General features: G+C 33.3%; 1 protein-coding gene across 9 annotated transcripts in view; it reads left to right on the forward strand.

The window, feature by feature from the left end:
- Positions 1 to 14,859, forward strand: part of LOC135223610 (dynamin-like) — a 348,582-nt gene extending 333,723 nt beyond the window's left edge. For 6 of the 9 annotated variants that reach the window (XM_064262202.1, XM_064262204.1, XM_064262203.1 and 3 more), the window contains one exon: positions 4,974 to 9,270. In XM_064262202.1, coding sequence (XP_064118272.1) covers positions 4,974 to 5,112 — 139 coding nt within the window. In that variant the 3' untranslated portion in view covers positions 5,113 to 9,270. The other 3 variants (XM_064262207.1, XM_064262212.1, XM_064262211.1) reach the window with 3 other exon arrangements.
- The last annotated feature ends 2,361 nt before the right edge of the window (positions 14,860 to 17,220 follow it).

Below are 17,220 nucleotides of genomic sequence, written 5' to 3' on the forward strand. Positions count from 1 at the left end.
CATATAGTAAAGTTGGGACTGAGTGGAGATCACATTGCCATACCATTGATTTGTTTATAGGACTTACTATGAAAGACGAAGGCAGTGTCCAGCACTCCCAATTGTAACAACTTTTTAAAATCCAACTTGTTAAAATTGTTAAAAACAGTGTCACAGGTGATAAAAGTCTTATAAAAAAATAATCTGAATGGTCTCTTCCACAGGTACATTAGTAAACAATGATTCCACATCCAAGCTAACCATAAGCAAACCAGAATCCTGATATAAAACTACTTATTTAAAGCTGCTGGAGTTATTTAGGCTGTGGGTATTTGATGTTAGGGGAGCAAGTAGAGGTAATAAGAACTTAGCCAGTTTGTAATTCAGGGTTTTGTATGAAGTAAAGAAAGTTCTGATACGAGTACCGTATGTATTTTAAGAAGGCTGTACAAGATGCTGTATAGAGGCTGATATTCATCATTGTTTATAACATTATTTTTTAAACCTTTCAGAAGTCTGTTATTGGAATCCTCAGTCTTAAAGATAGAAAAAAAAGCCAGGACTCCCTAATTTAGAACAATTTTAATTATCATTTAAAATATTTTAAATTTTTTCAGTATATTAGTATTCCCATTTACTTAGAATAACAGTACCTTTGCCTTTGGTCTTGTCTGGTACTATGCAGATCTTGTTATTTGCCAGTTATTTTAAATTTTCAAATCTTTCTTACTAAAAAATTTAGTTCATTGTATTGTTAATGAATTAGAGTGGGCATTCAGCAGGGAAGGCAAAAGTCAAGACCGAACGAGAGTAGAACGTCTTCCCTTATTTATAGAGAATATTTAGACCGATCGAAAAGTTTTATTATTATGTTAAAATTGGGAAGAGAAATACCGAGTTTACCAAGTTTCCTCTTGAGTATGCCGAACAGTTGAAAATTCATTTATACATACGTTAAATCAACAGATCTTTAAAGATAAAGCAGTCAACAAATGATAACTTCATTATTTGCCAGTTATTTTAAATTTTCAAATTTTTTTTTACTAAAAAAAATTCAGTCCATTGTGTTGTTAATGAACTAGAGTGGGCAATTAGCAGGGTTGGCAAAAATTAAGACTGAATGACAAGTAGAAATTCTTCCCTTTTTATAGAGAATATTTAGACCAATTGAAAACGTTATTATTATTTTTATTGAAATCTGGAAGTGAAATACCCAGTTTACCAAGTTTCCTCTTGTGTGTGTGTGCTTGACAATTGAAACATTTCACTTATACGTTAAATAAACTGGTATTTAAAGATAAAGCAGTCAACAAATGATAACCTGTTAATAGTCCTATACAAGATATTTTCTTTCTCAGTAAATTTGTTTACACTTATTTTTATAGTTAATTTCCATGTCCAAAAGTTTCTTTGTAGCCTCATCATAAAAGGGGCTCTGGCACAATGAAGATTTAGTGAGCTTGAATTTAAAGTTGGGTACTACATTCTTTTTTAGGCAGCAGTACTGTAGGAAACCCAAGTGCAGCTCGTCTTATCTTTTTCAAATAAATAAAAGGGAATATGTTGAAAAAGTGGAAAATAAATTGTAATTCAAAATATTTAAAATTATGGAGTCCTGATCTTTCTACTATCTTCAAGACTGAGGATGTTATAAACAGTGATGAATATCTGACTCTATACAGCATTGGGGCCTCTTGTGGTACTTTGTATGATCTTCCTAAAATACATAAGGAAGGTACTTTTATCAGATCTAACTTGGCTTTGTACAAAACTCTGAATTACAAACTCGCTTAGTTCTTGGCACCTCTACTTGTTCCTTTTAACATCAAATAACCAGAGTCTGAATAACTCCACCAACTTTAAAGAAGCATTTTTATGTCAGGATTTGCTTATGGTTAGCTTGGATGTGGTATCATTGTTTACCAATGTACCTGTGGAAGAGACCATTCAGATTATTTTAGATATGATTTTAATCACCTATGGCACTGTTTTTAACAATTTTAACAATTGCAAAGTTGTTGCAATTGGCAGTGCTGGATACTCCTTTTGTTTTTAATGGTAAATCTTATAAACAAATCAATAGTATGGCAATGTGATCTCCACTCCTTGATGCGACCTGGGGATATATGTCGGTTGTACACAGTTTACTAAAGGTGAGAATAGATTCTCATTGTGGTGTTAGCTACAGAACAGGTTAAACTATCGAACCCTGAATTCTCTAGCATACATGACCATGTGCTTAAATGTAAACATAAAACAAAATATGATGATTTTGAAATATATTGGGTAGAGCCTTGAATGTCCAACTCACAACAGTTCCAGAATCATTATTTATTAAACAGATTCTTCTGCAGTTAAACTCCCAGTAATCTGCCATGCCTCTACGTGTACCTATTGCGAGTGTTCCTGGAACCCCAAGTTGCCCTTTGTTGTCACTCAACTGTCTTTCTTCTTGAAATATAGTGTGCCTTTTATTCTGTATTTCAATGCTTGTTTGTTGGTTTTAATAATTTTATGACAATTGTATTTTTAATTTTTGTTCTCATCCGAGTCATTTTAATGATTGTAAATTTGTTTGCCCTTCTAGCATTGAAAATTGAACTTGTGGTCCAGAAGTGTCGGCAACTTGAATAAAGTCATGATATCAGCATGCCCGACCCTCTCCCACTACGGAGAATCTAGATGAAGTTTTTATCAACTACCCGCCTCCTGTGCTATATACATGTCTAAATAGCCAGGTGTTAAATAATTTTAATGCAGTTATTACACATGGAAATGCTTAATCAGAAGCAGTAGAACTTCATGATCTGTAACTTGAACTCCATTCATAAATTAACCTGATAGGTTGTTCATCATTCATTGTTTCTGAAGTTCTTTTGTCTTGGAATAATACAAATTTTGTCAATGAAATTTGGCAATTGGAAGATTATTTACACTACCTTTATTTTTAAACAGTACCATGCTGTAATATGCTATTGAAAGCAATACAGTATAGGCATTTTAAATGTTAGTTTTTAGGAGTCAGGAGTCTTCAGATTGTGAGGTGTAGATAGCTTCTGAATTTATTGAATTTGTGGGACTCGCTTTTAATTCAGGTCATGGAACACTTATTGCCATTTTCTTCAAGTCAAGTGCTCTGTTACAGATTAGGTATCTTAAGTCTTGGTAATACATCTGAAGACACTGGGCATGCCTTTCCAGTCACTAGTTTTTTTTTTCTTTCACAAACATCATAGACATTCCACTAGCAATTTTTCATTACTCTATAAGCCATATGGTTTCATATGCTTGCATCCCATGTTCTTGCTGATACTTTTGTTTATTCCTCATAGTGTTCCTCCAGCTCAAAGAGGAGTCATTAACTGTATTTTGATTAGTCTTGCTTATTTCTTTTTGGTACATCTTATTTGTCAACCTCATTATGCTTAATGCAATAAAAATATAAATAGTACCTTCAAATAGTTCTGTAATCAAGCTCTAAACAGTGCTGAGGCTAGATCAGAAGTCATGATCTGAGTAGTACCTAAGAAATATATCACTTTACTTAACAGTTGTTAAAGAATAGTCTTTGTCATTGTCCAGAAGTCTTAAGATATAACTATTTTTGTGTAGCCATCGCATTGTTTTAAGAGCTTTTGGGGAAAGGGCATTTATTAAGCAATAGAGGATGTTTTTGTTACTTCTTAAGAAAGATCTTTTTATGAATGGTTCTCAGAAGAGAATCTGTGCATTAAAAAAAATATAGCTGCAAGTTTATTGAGCTTGTCAGGTATGAAACCATATGTCAACAGTACTTTATATTGCTAGTTGGTGTTCAGTTTTGCAGTTAAACATATATTTTATAAGAATTTTTTTCTAAAACCTTTCATCATATTTTGTCCTTTGTGCATTTACTGTTGTTGGACTGAATATGATGGATTCTTGTTTTAAAATCCAACTTCAGGCTCAGAGCATGGGTAACCAACTGAAGTATAAAGGCATTCAGTCATTTTTTAAAAGTAGCTTTTTCATTAATCACATAATTCCTTGCATGTTCATTATGTATGTGTTTGGTCATTGTGTCCTGAACAGTGTATTTTTTCAACACTTAATCAGCCCCAGAAGAAAATCTTTCTGGTGCCCTTGTTACCAGACAAAATCAAAACCTTGGATCTGTCTAATGTCTAATGGTCAGAGCCCTCATTAATTATTTGACTTATACTATGTCTTTTCTGTTATTACCTACAAGAGTAGCCATTAAAAGTAAGTATAATGAGTTATAAACTTGAGGAATGTCATTGTTGGTATAAACGTCTTAATTTATTCAAAGAAAGATTTAAGAGACAATTAGAAACTTTAAGCTGTACAAGGGCTGGTTGCCACTTGAAAAAATGCACTGTTATCAACCTCCCATCTTATTTTTTGCATTGATTTTATGTACAGTATGTACAAGAACTAACCTTACAGGTCAGCTGTAGGGAAATTGATTTAGAACAGCTCAGTAGTGTACTTAAACCATTTTTGTTAAATATTTTCATTATTTTATTGTTTTGTTTTGTGTAAGTTAACTTGGTTGTCATCATCATATTATTGAATTTCTAAACACCAACTGATTTAACTTGAAAATAAACACACAACTAAATTATCAGTAGTTAAGGCTAACTTTGAAGGAAGTTTTATATTGCAAATGAATGTTATGAAAGAATGTATGAATCTGTAAGATGGTGATAAAAGTTGTTTGGTGGGGAATATCAGAATATATTCACTTTGACTAAATTTAAGTAAATATTGTATTGTATATTAGATACTTTACAAGAAATGTGCATCGTAGAATACCATTTACCATATTTAAGTGATAGGAATGGTGGGCATCATAGTAGATCATGCATTTACTTGTAAATTTTTATGCATTTACTACTAACGGTCCTAGCCACTAACATTTCTCTTGCGTGATGCTACTGCCCCCTTTTGTTTGTAGCCGCCGTTGATAGCCTCCCTCCCTCCCCCTCATCCAGCCGACCGGGAGGTGGCAGCGGAATCGCCAATGCCCCTCTTCCCCAGCGTGTGCAGCAGGCAGCCATGAATGCAGCAGCAGGTGCTGCTGTGAATGCAGCCGCCAACGAACTCTTCTCTTCCTTTGGCTTCAAGAAGTAAACCTAGTTAATGCAAGATGATTATTGTTGAACTGAAAAAGCTTCATTTGCCACTAATGCTCTTAGGTTTTGAATATGGAAAAGTTGCTTATTTTTAATTTGGATATTGCTTTGAGGAATCACATGTATATGTAAACTTTATAACAAAGAATTGTACTGTTATCCCACATTTTTCAGGCTGTGGGGATTAGGTATCGTCATAAAGATGTTCAGTTGCTTGAGTATTAATCATTAGAGTTGAAAAGCAAGTTTAACACAGTTGCTGCTTGTAATGTTTTCTTTCAAATGTTATTTCCAGATGATGAGTTCTATGTAGAGAGAAAAATTTCTTGTAATAGTTTGTCTGTGTTGTAATTTGTTTTGGAAGTTCAGGTTGAAATATTTAGTTCTTGTTTTACCTTATATGATGCCTTATCAAGTTTGCTTTTGATGACTTGGTAAAACCTTGTGAATAACATTAGTAATTCCAATGAAGTTTAGTGTAACTGTCTTTTCACGAACTTCAGTATGTATTGCATCAGAGTGTGACTGCACATTGTTGGACAATACAGTAAATACAAAGTTCTTGGGATGGTCATTGAATATCATTTGTCTCAGCCCTAAGCTTGACTGAAATATGAAGGACAGGAATATCTTGGAATAAAGGCAAAAGCTCTGTTTTCATAAATAAGTTGCGTATGGGATCTAGGCCTAGGGCAGATTTGGTTTACTTACAGAAAACAGCTATTTTTAAAGGCCTGGGTTCTCTGCTGTAAATGCTCCTTTGTCGCTTTAAGCACTAATACCTGTCCACTCATGCTTGTACTTTTCCAGTTGTCTTCATGCGTGAATTTTTTTCCACACAATCTAAAGCCATTTTATTATTTACTGTATTTTTGGATTTTATACTTTATGATTTTGGTATACTCTGTTAAGCTTTTAAGTGTTTAAGGGTATCATGTATATAGCTGGATGAATTTATTTAATTCATATCTGTTTTACAGTTGCTTTAAGAGTCCAATAGATTGTGTGTTGCACCATAAGGGTTGTGTAGTGCAAAATACTGCAATCATTAAAATTTAAGACAATAGTTGTTGCACACACAACACAATTTCATATTGTTTTAGTTATGTGCAAGACTCTTATTAGATGCATATTTATTGAAGTTAACGAGGACAAAATGCTTTAATATTTATTTTATGAGGTTTGAACCTTGCAGCATAGCAATACAACCTTAGAGCTACTTCACCCCAGTAAATGAAGATGCCTTGAACAAAAACTTGCATGATATTTAATATCATTCAGAGTATGATATCTTGAAAAAATTTTTATTTTTATTTTTTTATTTATTTATTTTTTTTTAAGGCAACAAATACCTCTGTTGTTGGCACTTGGATTCAGCAACTCAATTTTTTTTTGGTTAATAGAAGGGTTATTGGATTGCAAGTCATTGTACTAATTCCTTTACTTTTGAATAATTTAAGTTTAAATATTTGGTTAAATCTTCATTAAATCTCAAAGTATTTCCATGCAGCGAATCCTTTCAAGTCAGTTTCCTAGTTTTAGGTAAATGAATTAGGAAATTAAAAAAAATAGCCTAAGATGGCCAGTTAATTTATTCAGGTTCAAGAGTTCCCACCAGTAGCTATAATAAAGTATCAAAAAAGTATGTAAAATGTGGATAAGGTGACTTTAATATAGACAGTTTGGTCTTAAAGTTGTTTATTTCATTGCAAAATTGTTCCTTTGATTTGCGTACTGTATATGTATGGTAAATGTAGATGAAGTAGGTTCATACTTGTGTAGAGAGAAGTTATATTTAGTGATGTAATTATAGTGCAGTAATCTTTGAATGGGAGTATATGCACTGGTGTTGTACTGCACCTTTGTTTTGGTGGCATAAGGAGATGTGATGATTCATTTTCCTGTCACTTGTTGCCTCTTTAATTATTTAGTAATGAATGAGTACTGCACAGTATTTGTTGACGTGATTATACCACATATGTGGTGCCTGTAGCTATATTGTAACGGGGTTCTTAGGCCCTGTGTGTATATATATATAGGATGATGAATATGGAAGAGTGACCATGTATTATGTTAATGCATTTGTACATGAAACTTCACATGATGTGCATGCTAATGTAAAATGACTCATTTATTGTATTACTGTGTTTATTTTCTTTTGTGTGTGTGTATCTGTCAAAGCCCAAGGCCCATCTTGGAAAATAGGATTCTGTTGCATAAAGTGAATTTTTTAAGTGAATATAATATACTGTACTACCAATAGGGCTGTATCTTTGTTGTTTCATACTACTGTATGTTGAGATTTCAGAGTTTATATAAAAGCTTGTAATAGAATGTGTGAAACTTTGTGTTATGGGGCTCATTTTTACCAATAGACGGATCATTCTTCAATTCTTGATGCTGATACTTAAAATGAGGCTTATTTCCATGTAAGAAATGGCAAGGAAAAGGCAGCTTCTTTGTGAACTTTGATGCTACTTGCTCTTTCTCTATTTTGCTGTGCACTAGAAATTAATGTTCATTATCAAGTTTAATAAGGCATTGAAAGAAACTGCTGTGACACTTGTAAAATTTAGAATCTAGATAAGTTATCAGAATTAATACTGTTGCTGTCTTAATGTAGGTGAATCGGTGACTTGCTGCACTTATTGGCTAGTAATAATTTGGTTTTTGGGTTGATATTTTCTTAAGTTTTTGATAAAGACTAAAATTGAACAGAAGTGCATTGCAATCCAACTCACCAAACTAAAAGCGAACAGAAGTGCATTTCAGTCCAACTCACCAAAGAAGTGGCTATCAGATGCAATAATATAAAGCATGTAGGCTCCTAGTATCCGGTTGGTGTCCCTCGTGTGTGCATAGTTCTCTACTCTTGTGGTACCTTGTTCTCTCATGGATATGTTTTGGCTAAATGAGAAAGCTATTTGGAGATGTTGCAAGGTTATCCAGAAATATGTTGCAGAATAGAGAGAAAACAGTGATAGATAGGGATCGGCTAGTCTACATATACTAGATAAAGTTACAGATGGTATGATTGTTAGGTGGTCTTTAATCACCTTGGTACACTAAGTTCCACATTTTATATTGGAATACTAAAGCTCTTTACCACCCATGTTAAGAAGTTACTAGCAGAAGTGGGTACTTGGCATACAGGCAGCCTGTTGTGTACATTTAATTATAACCCAGTACTTTGAAGTGCCAGAGCTCTGCTTGAGAACAGTAGCTGTTCTCCTACAGATCATTGAAACCAACAGAAACAAGTGGGTTTGCAAATTGAAACATCTACTATAACCAATAACTCAGTTTTGGGAAATTGATTTAAATATGGAAATAATTTCTCCATTATGTGGGTATTTATATCTTTTCATTCCACTCACCCCCCAAGATAGTAGGAAATATGTAATATAATATGTGAACTTTAAGCATAGAAATGGGATAATGGTGTTTTCTTTTCCCTTTGTGTAGTTGAAAATGTAGTTTCTATTTGTACTGTCTTGAATGATGACTTTCAAGGCGATATTGAGCGTTTTTGTGCTTTGTTTCTATTGTGATATGAAAGTTGGCACAATATTCCAAACTCCAGGCAATTCTGTTTTTTCAAGGATTACCAAACTATCCATTAAGGTTGAAAATAATTTGGTTTTCAGAAAAAGGGTTATAAAAGTGTCCACTAATTAGCTGCAAATTCAGACTGATAAATCTTTGTATGGTGAAAATAACCAAGTAATTTAGACCTTTCTGCTCCTAATTACTTACATTTTGGAATGTTATTTCCATGCTTTAATGATATTACAACACTAGACATTTGCATGTGCATTTTCAGATCACTTGGGTAATTATGCTCTTGTCTGGACCTAATCCAAGTTTTTATAAGTGAACAGTATGCAGTAATAAACAGTAGATGTTTTCATTTTGGAATACCTTGTGTTTGTTAAAATATACTACAGGCAAGCCAGAGCACACTGTTGCCTTTGATAAGAGAAAAAGTATCTCTCCCTAACTGTCAAAAATGCAAATACATCTCAAGCAGAGGGTTTGTTTAAGAGTCTGGAACTCCGGAGTTTGTGGTTGTCCAGGGTGTTTGTCCTTGTTACTCTGTGCTATCTTACTGTTAAACCAAGCCACTGTAAAATAAAGGCCCTAAACTTATACGAAAGTCATTATTTATTTGTTACCCCATATTGGAACTATTTTTAACCATTGAAAATATTTTTGAGGTAGTAATATTATTATTAGTGACCTTTTCTACTCTTAATATTTCAACCAAAGTTGACCCAAAGGCCCCAAAAGATAAGTAACTTGCATGATTTGTTTGAATGCCATTTGTTCCATATATTTATATATACACATGAAGTATTGCTATTAGCAAATCATGTCTTAAAAAATTGTTTTTTATTTGGAATTCATGCAAATATAATTTAATTATAATTAACATCACATGAGCTTTTGATATTTAAAAGTTGAAAAGTTTCCATTTTAATGTAAATTTTCTTTTACAGGCGACCAGTACCAATTGTCCCACCAAGAATGCAAGATAGACCTCAAGTGCCTCAGCGCCCACATTGACAAGATAAGTTAGAGGAGTTTTGCTTAACAATATTTGATGTGATGATATGTGCCTTTGCATTGTCTTTCAACTCTTGGATTGTCTCAAGGACTTACACCTGTCGCAATAGTTGCAGAACCATCAACAAGTTTGAAATGAACCTTGCAGGCAAGCCTTTATTTTTGCAGTAATCTATAAAGTAATGCAAGATGTGGTCATCAAATATACCATGAATGTAGAAATTTCAGTCTTATATTACATATCATTGAATATGAAATCTTAGATTCCTTGAAAAGTGAATTTTTTTTGGTAACATTTTGTTGGGAAATTAATATATATTAGACTGGCTAAACTCTGTACTACATCACATTGTATACAAATTGTGATCCTAGAGTATCAAAACAGTTAAAAATTGCAAGCAAATCATATTTTTTATTCATTTGAAGTTTTACGCCCTCTTGTGACAGTGCTTTGTAATTACAGAATCAATTTATTTATGGAGAATTTTACAGCTAAATGATTATGTACATATAGGTAATACAGACCAAAGCAGGTGTTTACTAATGCAAATTTATATTTAACTGGAAATTTAGTGTGTGTGAAGGGAGGGAATTTTTGTGTTGGTAATACTATGTAATGGTTGGAGTGTGAATTCTGGTGCAGCTATTAATCAGTATTTACACAGGTAAACTGGTACATAGACCGTCCTGATCTAATAGTTATATTGCTGTAAAACAAGCCGTATGCCTAACAACTTTCAAATGCATACACAGATGGAGAATATGAATGTTCAAATATTTTATAACAAACGACATAGAATATATTAGCAAGACAAATGACAAAGGGCTCTTTTTAATACCCATCTTTGTGATTTTAGCCATACAGATATTTGTAAAAATTGCTGTTCATATTTGCTAAAAAAATATATTTTCTCTTGTAAATATTGTACAGTAAGAAGTTACCATGCATTCATGGCAATTTTTATATGGGCTGAAGCTAGTCAGAATTGAAGAGTATTAGTTTCAGTCTGGACAGTGAGGGAGTATTTTTGTCATCTTTCAATAATTTTAAAGAAAATATGAAAAATGGGTAAAAGTTTCTATTTACACAGGAAATCCTTGCAGTATCCTTATGCATTTTGGAGAAGCTGTAATCTTTCAATATTCCTTTTTAATGCTTGATTTATGTAATTTTTTCCTTGTGAGTGTTTCAGGTATTTCAGATTCTCTTTTACATCTTGATAAGTTTTCATAAAACACACTTGCAGCATCAGTATGAAATGGCATCTTCTACTTGTTTGAAAGTTCTTCTGGCGTGAGGTAGATCTTTACTATTTTATACAAGGCCATGTGTACTTTTTGAATAAGTCAAATAGTCAATAAGTAGTCTGATGCAGTATTTTTGAAATTAAAAATTCTTTACTTTTTATCTCCCAAAGGGAGATTGAAATCCACAAAAGGTGCCAAATCTTGCTGACCACTATAGAAACCTGTGTAAATTTCTTGGCATTTGTAGCTGTTACAGTGAAGTGATGTTTTGATAGTTAAAACAGAAAAACTTATTTTGCACTAAAAGATAGCTACTTTTCATATATAGAAAAATATGAATGAGCAGCTGTTTGGAGAACAAAAAATTTCAAAATTTAAAAGTTCATGCATTCAGTCATTTTTGCACTCAAAAGAGACTGTAGTATGTAATTTATTAAACAGCAGTTTAGAACTGATATAATTAAAATTTATTGTAAAGACGGACTAACTGTTGAATTTTGGCAGATTTTCGACATTTATGTTTCTGTATGGTTTTCCTTTTTCTGGTAAGGTACAGTTCATAAAGGTTTATTTTAATACAGTAATCTGTCATCCCATTGTCAAGTTGAAAGTCTTAGAATACTATAATCAAAATATGTACCTTGTAGTAAGATTGGAATCTTGGGTAAACTATGGGTAAACTACATTTCCATGGTCTGTAGGATGATTTCACAGTTAATTTATTATTATAATAATAAACTGGAATAAAATTATGGTGAGACATTGTTACATAATGCATTTTCATATGCAAGGTAATGATTAGCCCCTGAACATTGTATTGAATGTTAGAAAGTTAAGACCATGTCAGTGCATGTGAGGTAGTAGTTGATTTATTAATGAATGACTGTATATATAAATGGTTAAGAGGTTAGATTTTGTTATGCTTCTACTACACTGGTGATAATACAGTGCTGAAATCCCAAAAGTTCTTAAATTAGAAGTCAGGCAAGCTCAACGGAATTTGAATAGGTTGATGTTTGGAATTTTAGATATTCAGTTTATGACTTCAAACTAATAAATTTATTTTAACTTGTTCTTTCATTGAGAGAAATTAGGAAACAACTGACATAAATGTGCAAATAATGGAAAGAACCTTGGTACTTTACCATTTTGAGAGGACAAAACCTGAATATCTAATAAAACATAAGAAAAAAAATGAATGGCAATAATGGTGATACTAAATGGTAATGGTTTAATGATTGCTTGCTTATGAATTATAGTGTAAAATATAAATGCTCGGTTCCTATTTCTGTTGGTTCTTAGTAATTCTTGTAGTGGTAATTTTATTTTATTGATGTAATACTAATTGTTTTGAAATTTAGAACCTGTTTCCCCCTCTATGCATACCAACAAGCTCATTCTTCCAATTTGTGTGTAATATTGACCCAAAAACAATTCCATAACCAGAACCTTTATCAAATTTTGCCTGCATTTTCTATACCAAGAATGCTATATCTTGACAATTAATATACAGTGAAAATTTAGATATGGAAATGGGAAAGTAAGCATAATGTATCTTTGCAAAGAACATACGTATATGCTATCTCTAAATTTTTTGTCTTACTATTGTAGAGAGCCATTCGAGCATAAAAGCTTTCTGCCTTTTTGGCTGGGGGTGAGCGGGGTTGTTGGACATTTAGTTGGAAAACACAAACTTGATTTCCAGAAGATGCCTGGTTTCCCTGTCAAAACTTTATAATGAAGTGAACTGGTATTTTCTTGCCTTGCTTTTCTTCATGTAACACAGTTCAAAGTTTTGGAAATGAGGCAATTGGGACCTCTGTGGGGCTGCAGTGTCATTTCATGTTTTTGCTGTAAAAGTTGAAAATTTTTTTATGGAGCTGGCTAAGGTAGATGTAATAAACATTACCACTGAAAATGAAATATCTTGAAAATGGGGAACCATAACAGATGATAAGAGGAAATTTGGTAGAGTTTCTTCTGAAATACATACATTATCATTCCCCTTCTGTCAGAACTGAAGTCACTGCACCCTCGCATGAATAAAGGCAAGAAGTACAAGTGCATCTTCTGAATACTATTTACCAAACTGATCTCTGTTTGGTCACCCATTGCCCAAAATTACATTTTGATTTGTAGTTTAACAGGTGAACAGTGCTGGTTCTGTCATTAAGGAAGTGTTCATCCTTGGTATGTGGTTTTTCAGTGATGGAAATGTGCTTGAATACACACACACTGAACATTGTGCCAAAATACATATGTCAAAATAATTTTTTATCCTTTTATGTTCTCCATAAGACTGAATAGGTTTCATATTTTTTCCTTTATCTTGTGCCCATTTTTCATTGCCACTAAAAAAAATACTTCCTCCGGTGCCAAGATGATTGGTAGTGTTCTAGTGCAGTAATGAGAGCATAGCCTTGCTGTGTTTTTGTTGTTCAAGAATCCAATAATAGAATGTGGATACTTCATGTTCATATATTGTAAGTTTGATCATGTTAATTTGGAATTTGAAGATTTTTATTATATGGTTTGCCATGTTCAGTGTTAGTAATTAAAGGGGAGAAGTCTTATAATGGTGACGTACACTGTAGGCACACCCCTGGCCCTTATATGTAGTAATTATTTTTATTGTTTGTGTTAGTTACTTTATGTAAGTTGGCCATCAGAGTATTTTGGTTATTCATCATATTTCATAAGCTAATTATTTAACATTCCATTCTAAGGAGTCATTTGATCTGGTTGCTTTTTCAAAGCAACCTGGTCCTTCACTCATTAGCCTCACTGTTGTTTGTGATATGTTATTGTACCTATTGTAAGTTAAAGCTAAGTTAATGCCATACTTTCTTTCAGACCTTATCAATAATGCACTTATAAGGATACATTGAAATGTTAATATATGCTTAAATCTGTAGAGGAAGCACTATTTGGAGGAGTTGGCCACAGTTGTATCAGGCTTTGAAGGCTCTTTAGCTTCAGTTACAAGATAGAAGAAAATTTCTTTTTCCACAACAAATTTCAGTGATAAAAAAAAAATGCCATTTGCTACTTTTTCTCTTAACATTGGAGTAGTACTAAGAATATGTAATGATTTCATATCTCAGGGTGTTTAATGACTGCTTTTGCTAGCTTTATCAGAATAATATTTTGGTATTGGAGCATATAAAATGTTAAAATACAGTTGATGAATTTATTAGATTTTTATAATCTGGAACTTTATAACAGTTGTCCATATATTAGTTTTATTACTGCAAAGTGAAGAAAGTTCCATGGTCAGTTGCAAGTATTAATACAAAATGAAGCTTAAAACTTACGAATGGATAGTTTTTCTTTAGTCATTTTTTTATATTTTGAGTCATGAGATTCACATGTCAAAAAACGTGCTATTTAATTACTAGTATGTTTTTGTTTTAAAAAGTTGGAGTAGCTAGTTTGATTACTATTGTCGTTCATGAAATCAATTACTAGACAGTGGAAAACTATTTTTTCTTAATTTCTTGTGATTGAGGCATTCATATTCCCCTATTGGATGTAAACAACCAGTTTCTATTAGTGGATGCTATTACCTTGTTGCCCCAATATGCCTACTCCTTGGTGGGTATTACTTGCCAATCTTTATTGCCCAGGTATATATTGAGCAGAATGGCATATACTTCAATAGATAAAGTTTTTGCAGTGCTTTTACTGAAGAAATCTTTGAAAATTAAATTTGTTCTGTTTTCCAGAAAACATGATACTGCCATTAATAATAAGTTTCAGTGGTTTCCTGTATAGTGTATTAACTTCTGACCAACTACATATGTGCTGAAACAAGTGATCTGTTTTGATTACAAGATAACTAAACTATTTTTCACATTATGCTGTGACCTATTAGTATTGAAGGGTAAATAATTCTTCTTGCTCATAAGATTTTGAATAAAATGAGTCTCTACTCCTTGGTTTATTTTATCCTTTTCATTGATAAGAAGTGAAATCTCATACGGGGTTTTCCCCAGACTCTAACCCAGTGTAATTATTGATGAAAATCAGGAGCAATATCTAAATTTACACTATTTATCATTACCCCAAGTTATGTAGGTGTTCCTGCTAATTTAGCTAGGACTTTTTTTTTTTTCCTTGCTCAGTTATTTATGTTTGCTATGGGAGAACTGATCAGTATTAGGCCAGGTATTCACACTCAGGTTTACCGTCGATCTCCCTGTCAGCTCATCGAAACTGACATTAAAACGTGTGGACGACAGTTAGTGGGCGGAGTCAGTCCACTCGCCAGAACTGACAGGTGATCGCATGTGTAGACGGGTAACCAACGATTTTATGACAGTTCGCTGCTGGATTTTGCCTGGGAAGGGTCTCGGCTGCTCTGACCAAATTATGAATAAACTATGTAGCCTATAGGCCTAATTCATTTCATTGTTAGACTATGCAGCGCTATTTGTATTTTAATGAAAGGTGATGCTAGTGAAAGTAAACTTTACAGCCCATTTCATAAATAACTGAACCAACCTCCAGGTCTAATTTAACTTTTTCATTAATATTTTGTGAGAATAGACATATCTCAATAGGCAATATTTAGACCATACTCCCCCTCATTATGGGACCACCTTGACGTGGTGAGGGGGCTCTCGAACCTCAGGAATCTCTAACCAAGTTCGAACCCAAGAGTCCCATATGACATTATATATATATTTTCGAGTTAACTTCTGTGGCCTTTTCCATTTATGTCAAAATTTTTGAAAGCAAATATGTAAATGAGAAAACATATCATGGCCTAACGTGGAGTTAAATCCGAAGCTAAATAGTGAGAACTGTGGTAGATCCATCATCTACCTGACAATGTTCAGACCTGTTTTTCAGGCGGAACTATTCTGTGGAGCTGGACCACGGATTCCAGGGGGGTCCTGGTTCTAGGAATAGAACTCTTGACATTCTATCCAGTTTGCCCATAATGTGATTAGGATGGGGATAATTGTATTATCGTAATACTCTGTCCTAGCAAGCGGGTTCTGCTTGCACTTGGGCCATACTAATCATGTTATGCCATCCCCTTTTGGGGTAGGGTAGGGATGCGGACATTTGGGAGTCCTTTCTCACTTGTGCCTTTGGCGGAAGATTTAACTTCGCGAAGGGCCAATGATATCTTTTCAAGATTTTTTTTTTTTTTTTTTTTTTTTTTTTTTTTTTTTTTTTTTTTGTAATCTCATCTCAAATTTATGATTAATGAAATAAATGATTTGAGAACCCCTGGGCCCAATGATGGAAAACTCTGGCACAGTTGATGACTATTGGCACGTCACTCCCGAATTTCCTTGGTACTGCCACAAGTAGTGAAAGTACTATAAATGATACAAAGGAACACCCTGTTCCAAGTAAAGCAGCAGAGCCAGAAAACCAAATAGTGTGTATAAATAAAAAAGAAACAAACAAAAATAAATTGGTAAACTCCAATATCGTAACAATGGAACCATATATGATGAACAATAATTCTGAATTAGAGACAAATAATCCTCCCAACAATACAGAAAAATATAAAAATCATAATAGACAAGCAACATACATAAAACAAGGACCAAAAAGAAACTAAAATTACTGACAATCCCACATTGGTACATTCTGATGACACCTCTGGACCAGATAACTGGTCAAGATTTCTAGTCCTCAAAGCTGACAACAAAATCTCAGCAGCGATACTAGAAAACAAATTACTTAACATATATCCAACACAAGACATGGAATGCAGTCAAACATATATCCAACACAAGACATGGAATGCAGTCAAACATATATCCAACACAAGACATGGAATGCAGTCAAACATATCCAACACAAGACATGGAATGCAGACACATCAAGGACCATGAATGGCTTATCCAAGGAACCAACAAAAAGCAGTCCACTGCCTTTTTAAGTATAACAGAAATAAATAATATAAAAGTAACAATTACAAGCCACGAAACATTGAATTATGTACAGGGTACAGTCATCCTACCCAATAGCGAGCAGGAGCTTCCTTCAAAACAACTACTGGTAGACTCCTTAAAATTGAGATATAACAATATCCACGATTTAGAAATACAGTAGTCCCCCTGTATTCGCGGGGGATGCGTACCAGATGCCCCCGTGAATAGTTAGAATCCGCAAATATTTGGAACCACTATAAAAATGCTAAAAACGGCCTATTTTGTTAGTTAAAACTCAAGAAAAAACACTAAAAATTTTCATGCTTGGTTTTTTAAATAGTTTTATCACAAAAAGTGCATTTTATGATGAAATTGATAAAAAAAACCAGGAATTT

This window comes from Macrobrachium nipponense, chromosome 10 (genome assembly GCF_015104395.2).
Source record: "Macrobrachium nipponense isolate FS-2020 chromosome 10, ASM1510439v2, whole genome shotgun sequence".
Taxonomy (NCBI): Eukaryota; Metazoa; Arthropoda; class Malacostraca; order Decapoda; family Palaemonidae; genus Macrobrachium; species Macrobrachium nipponense.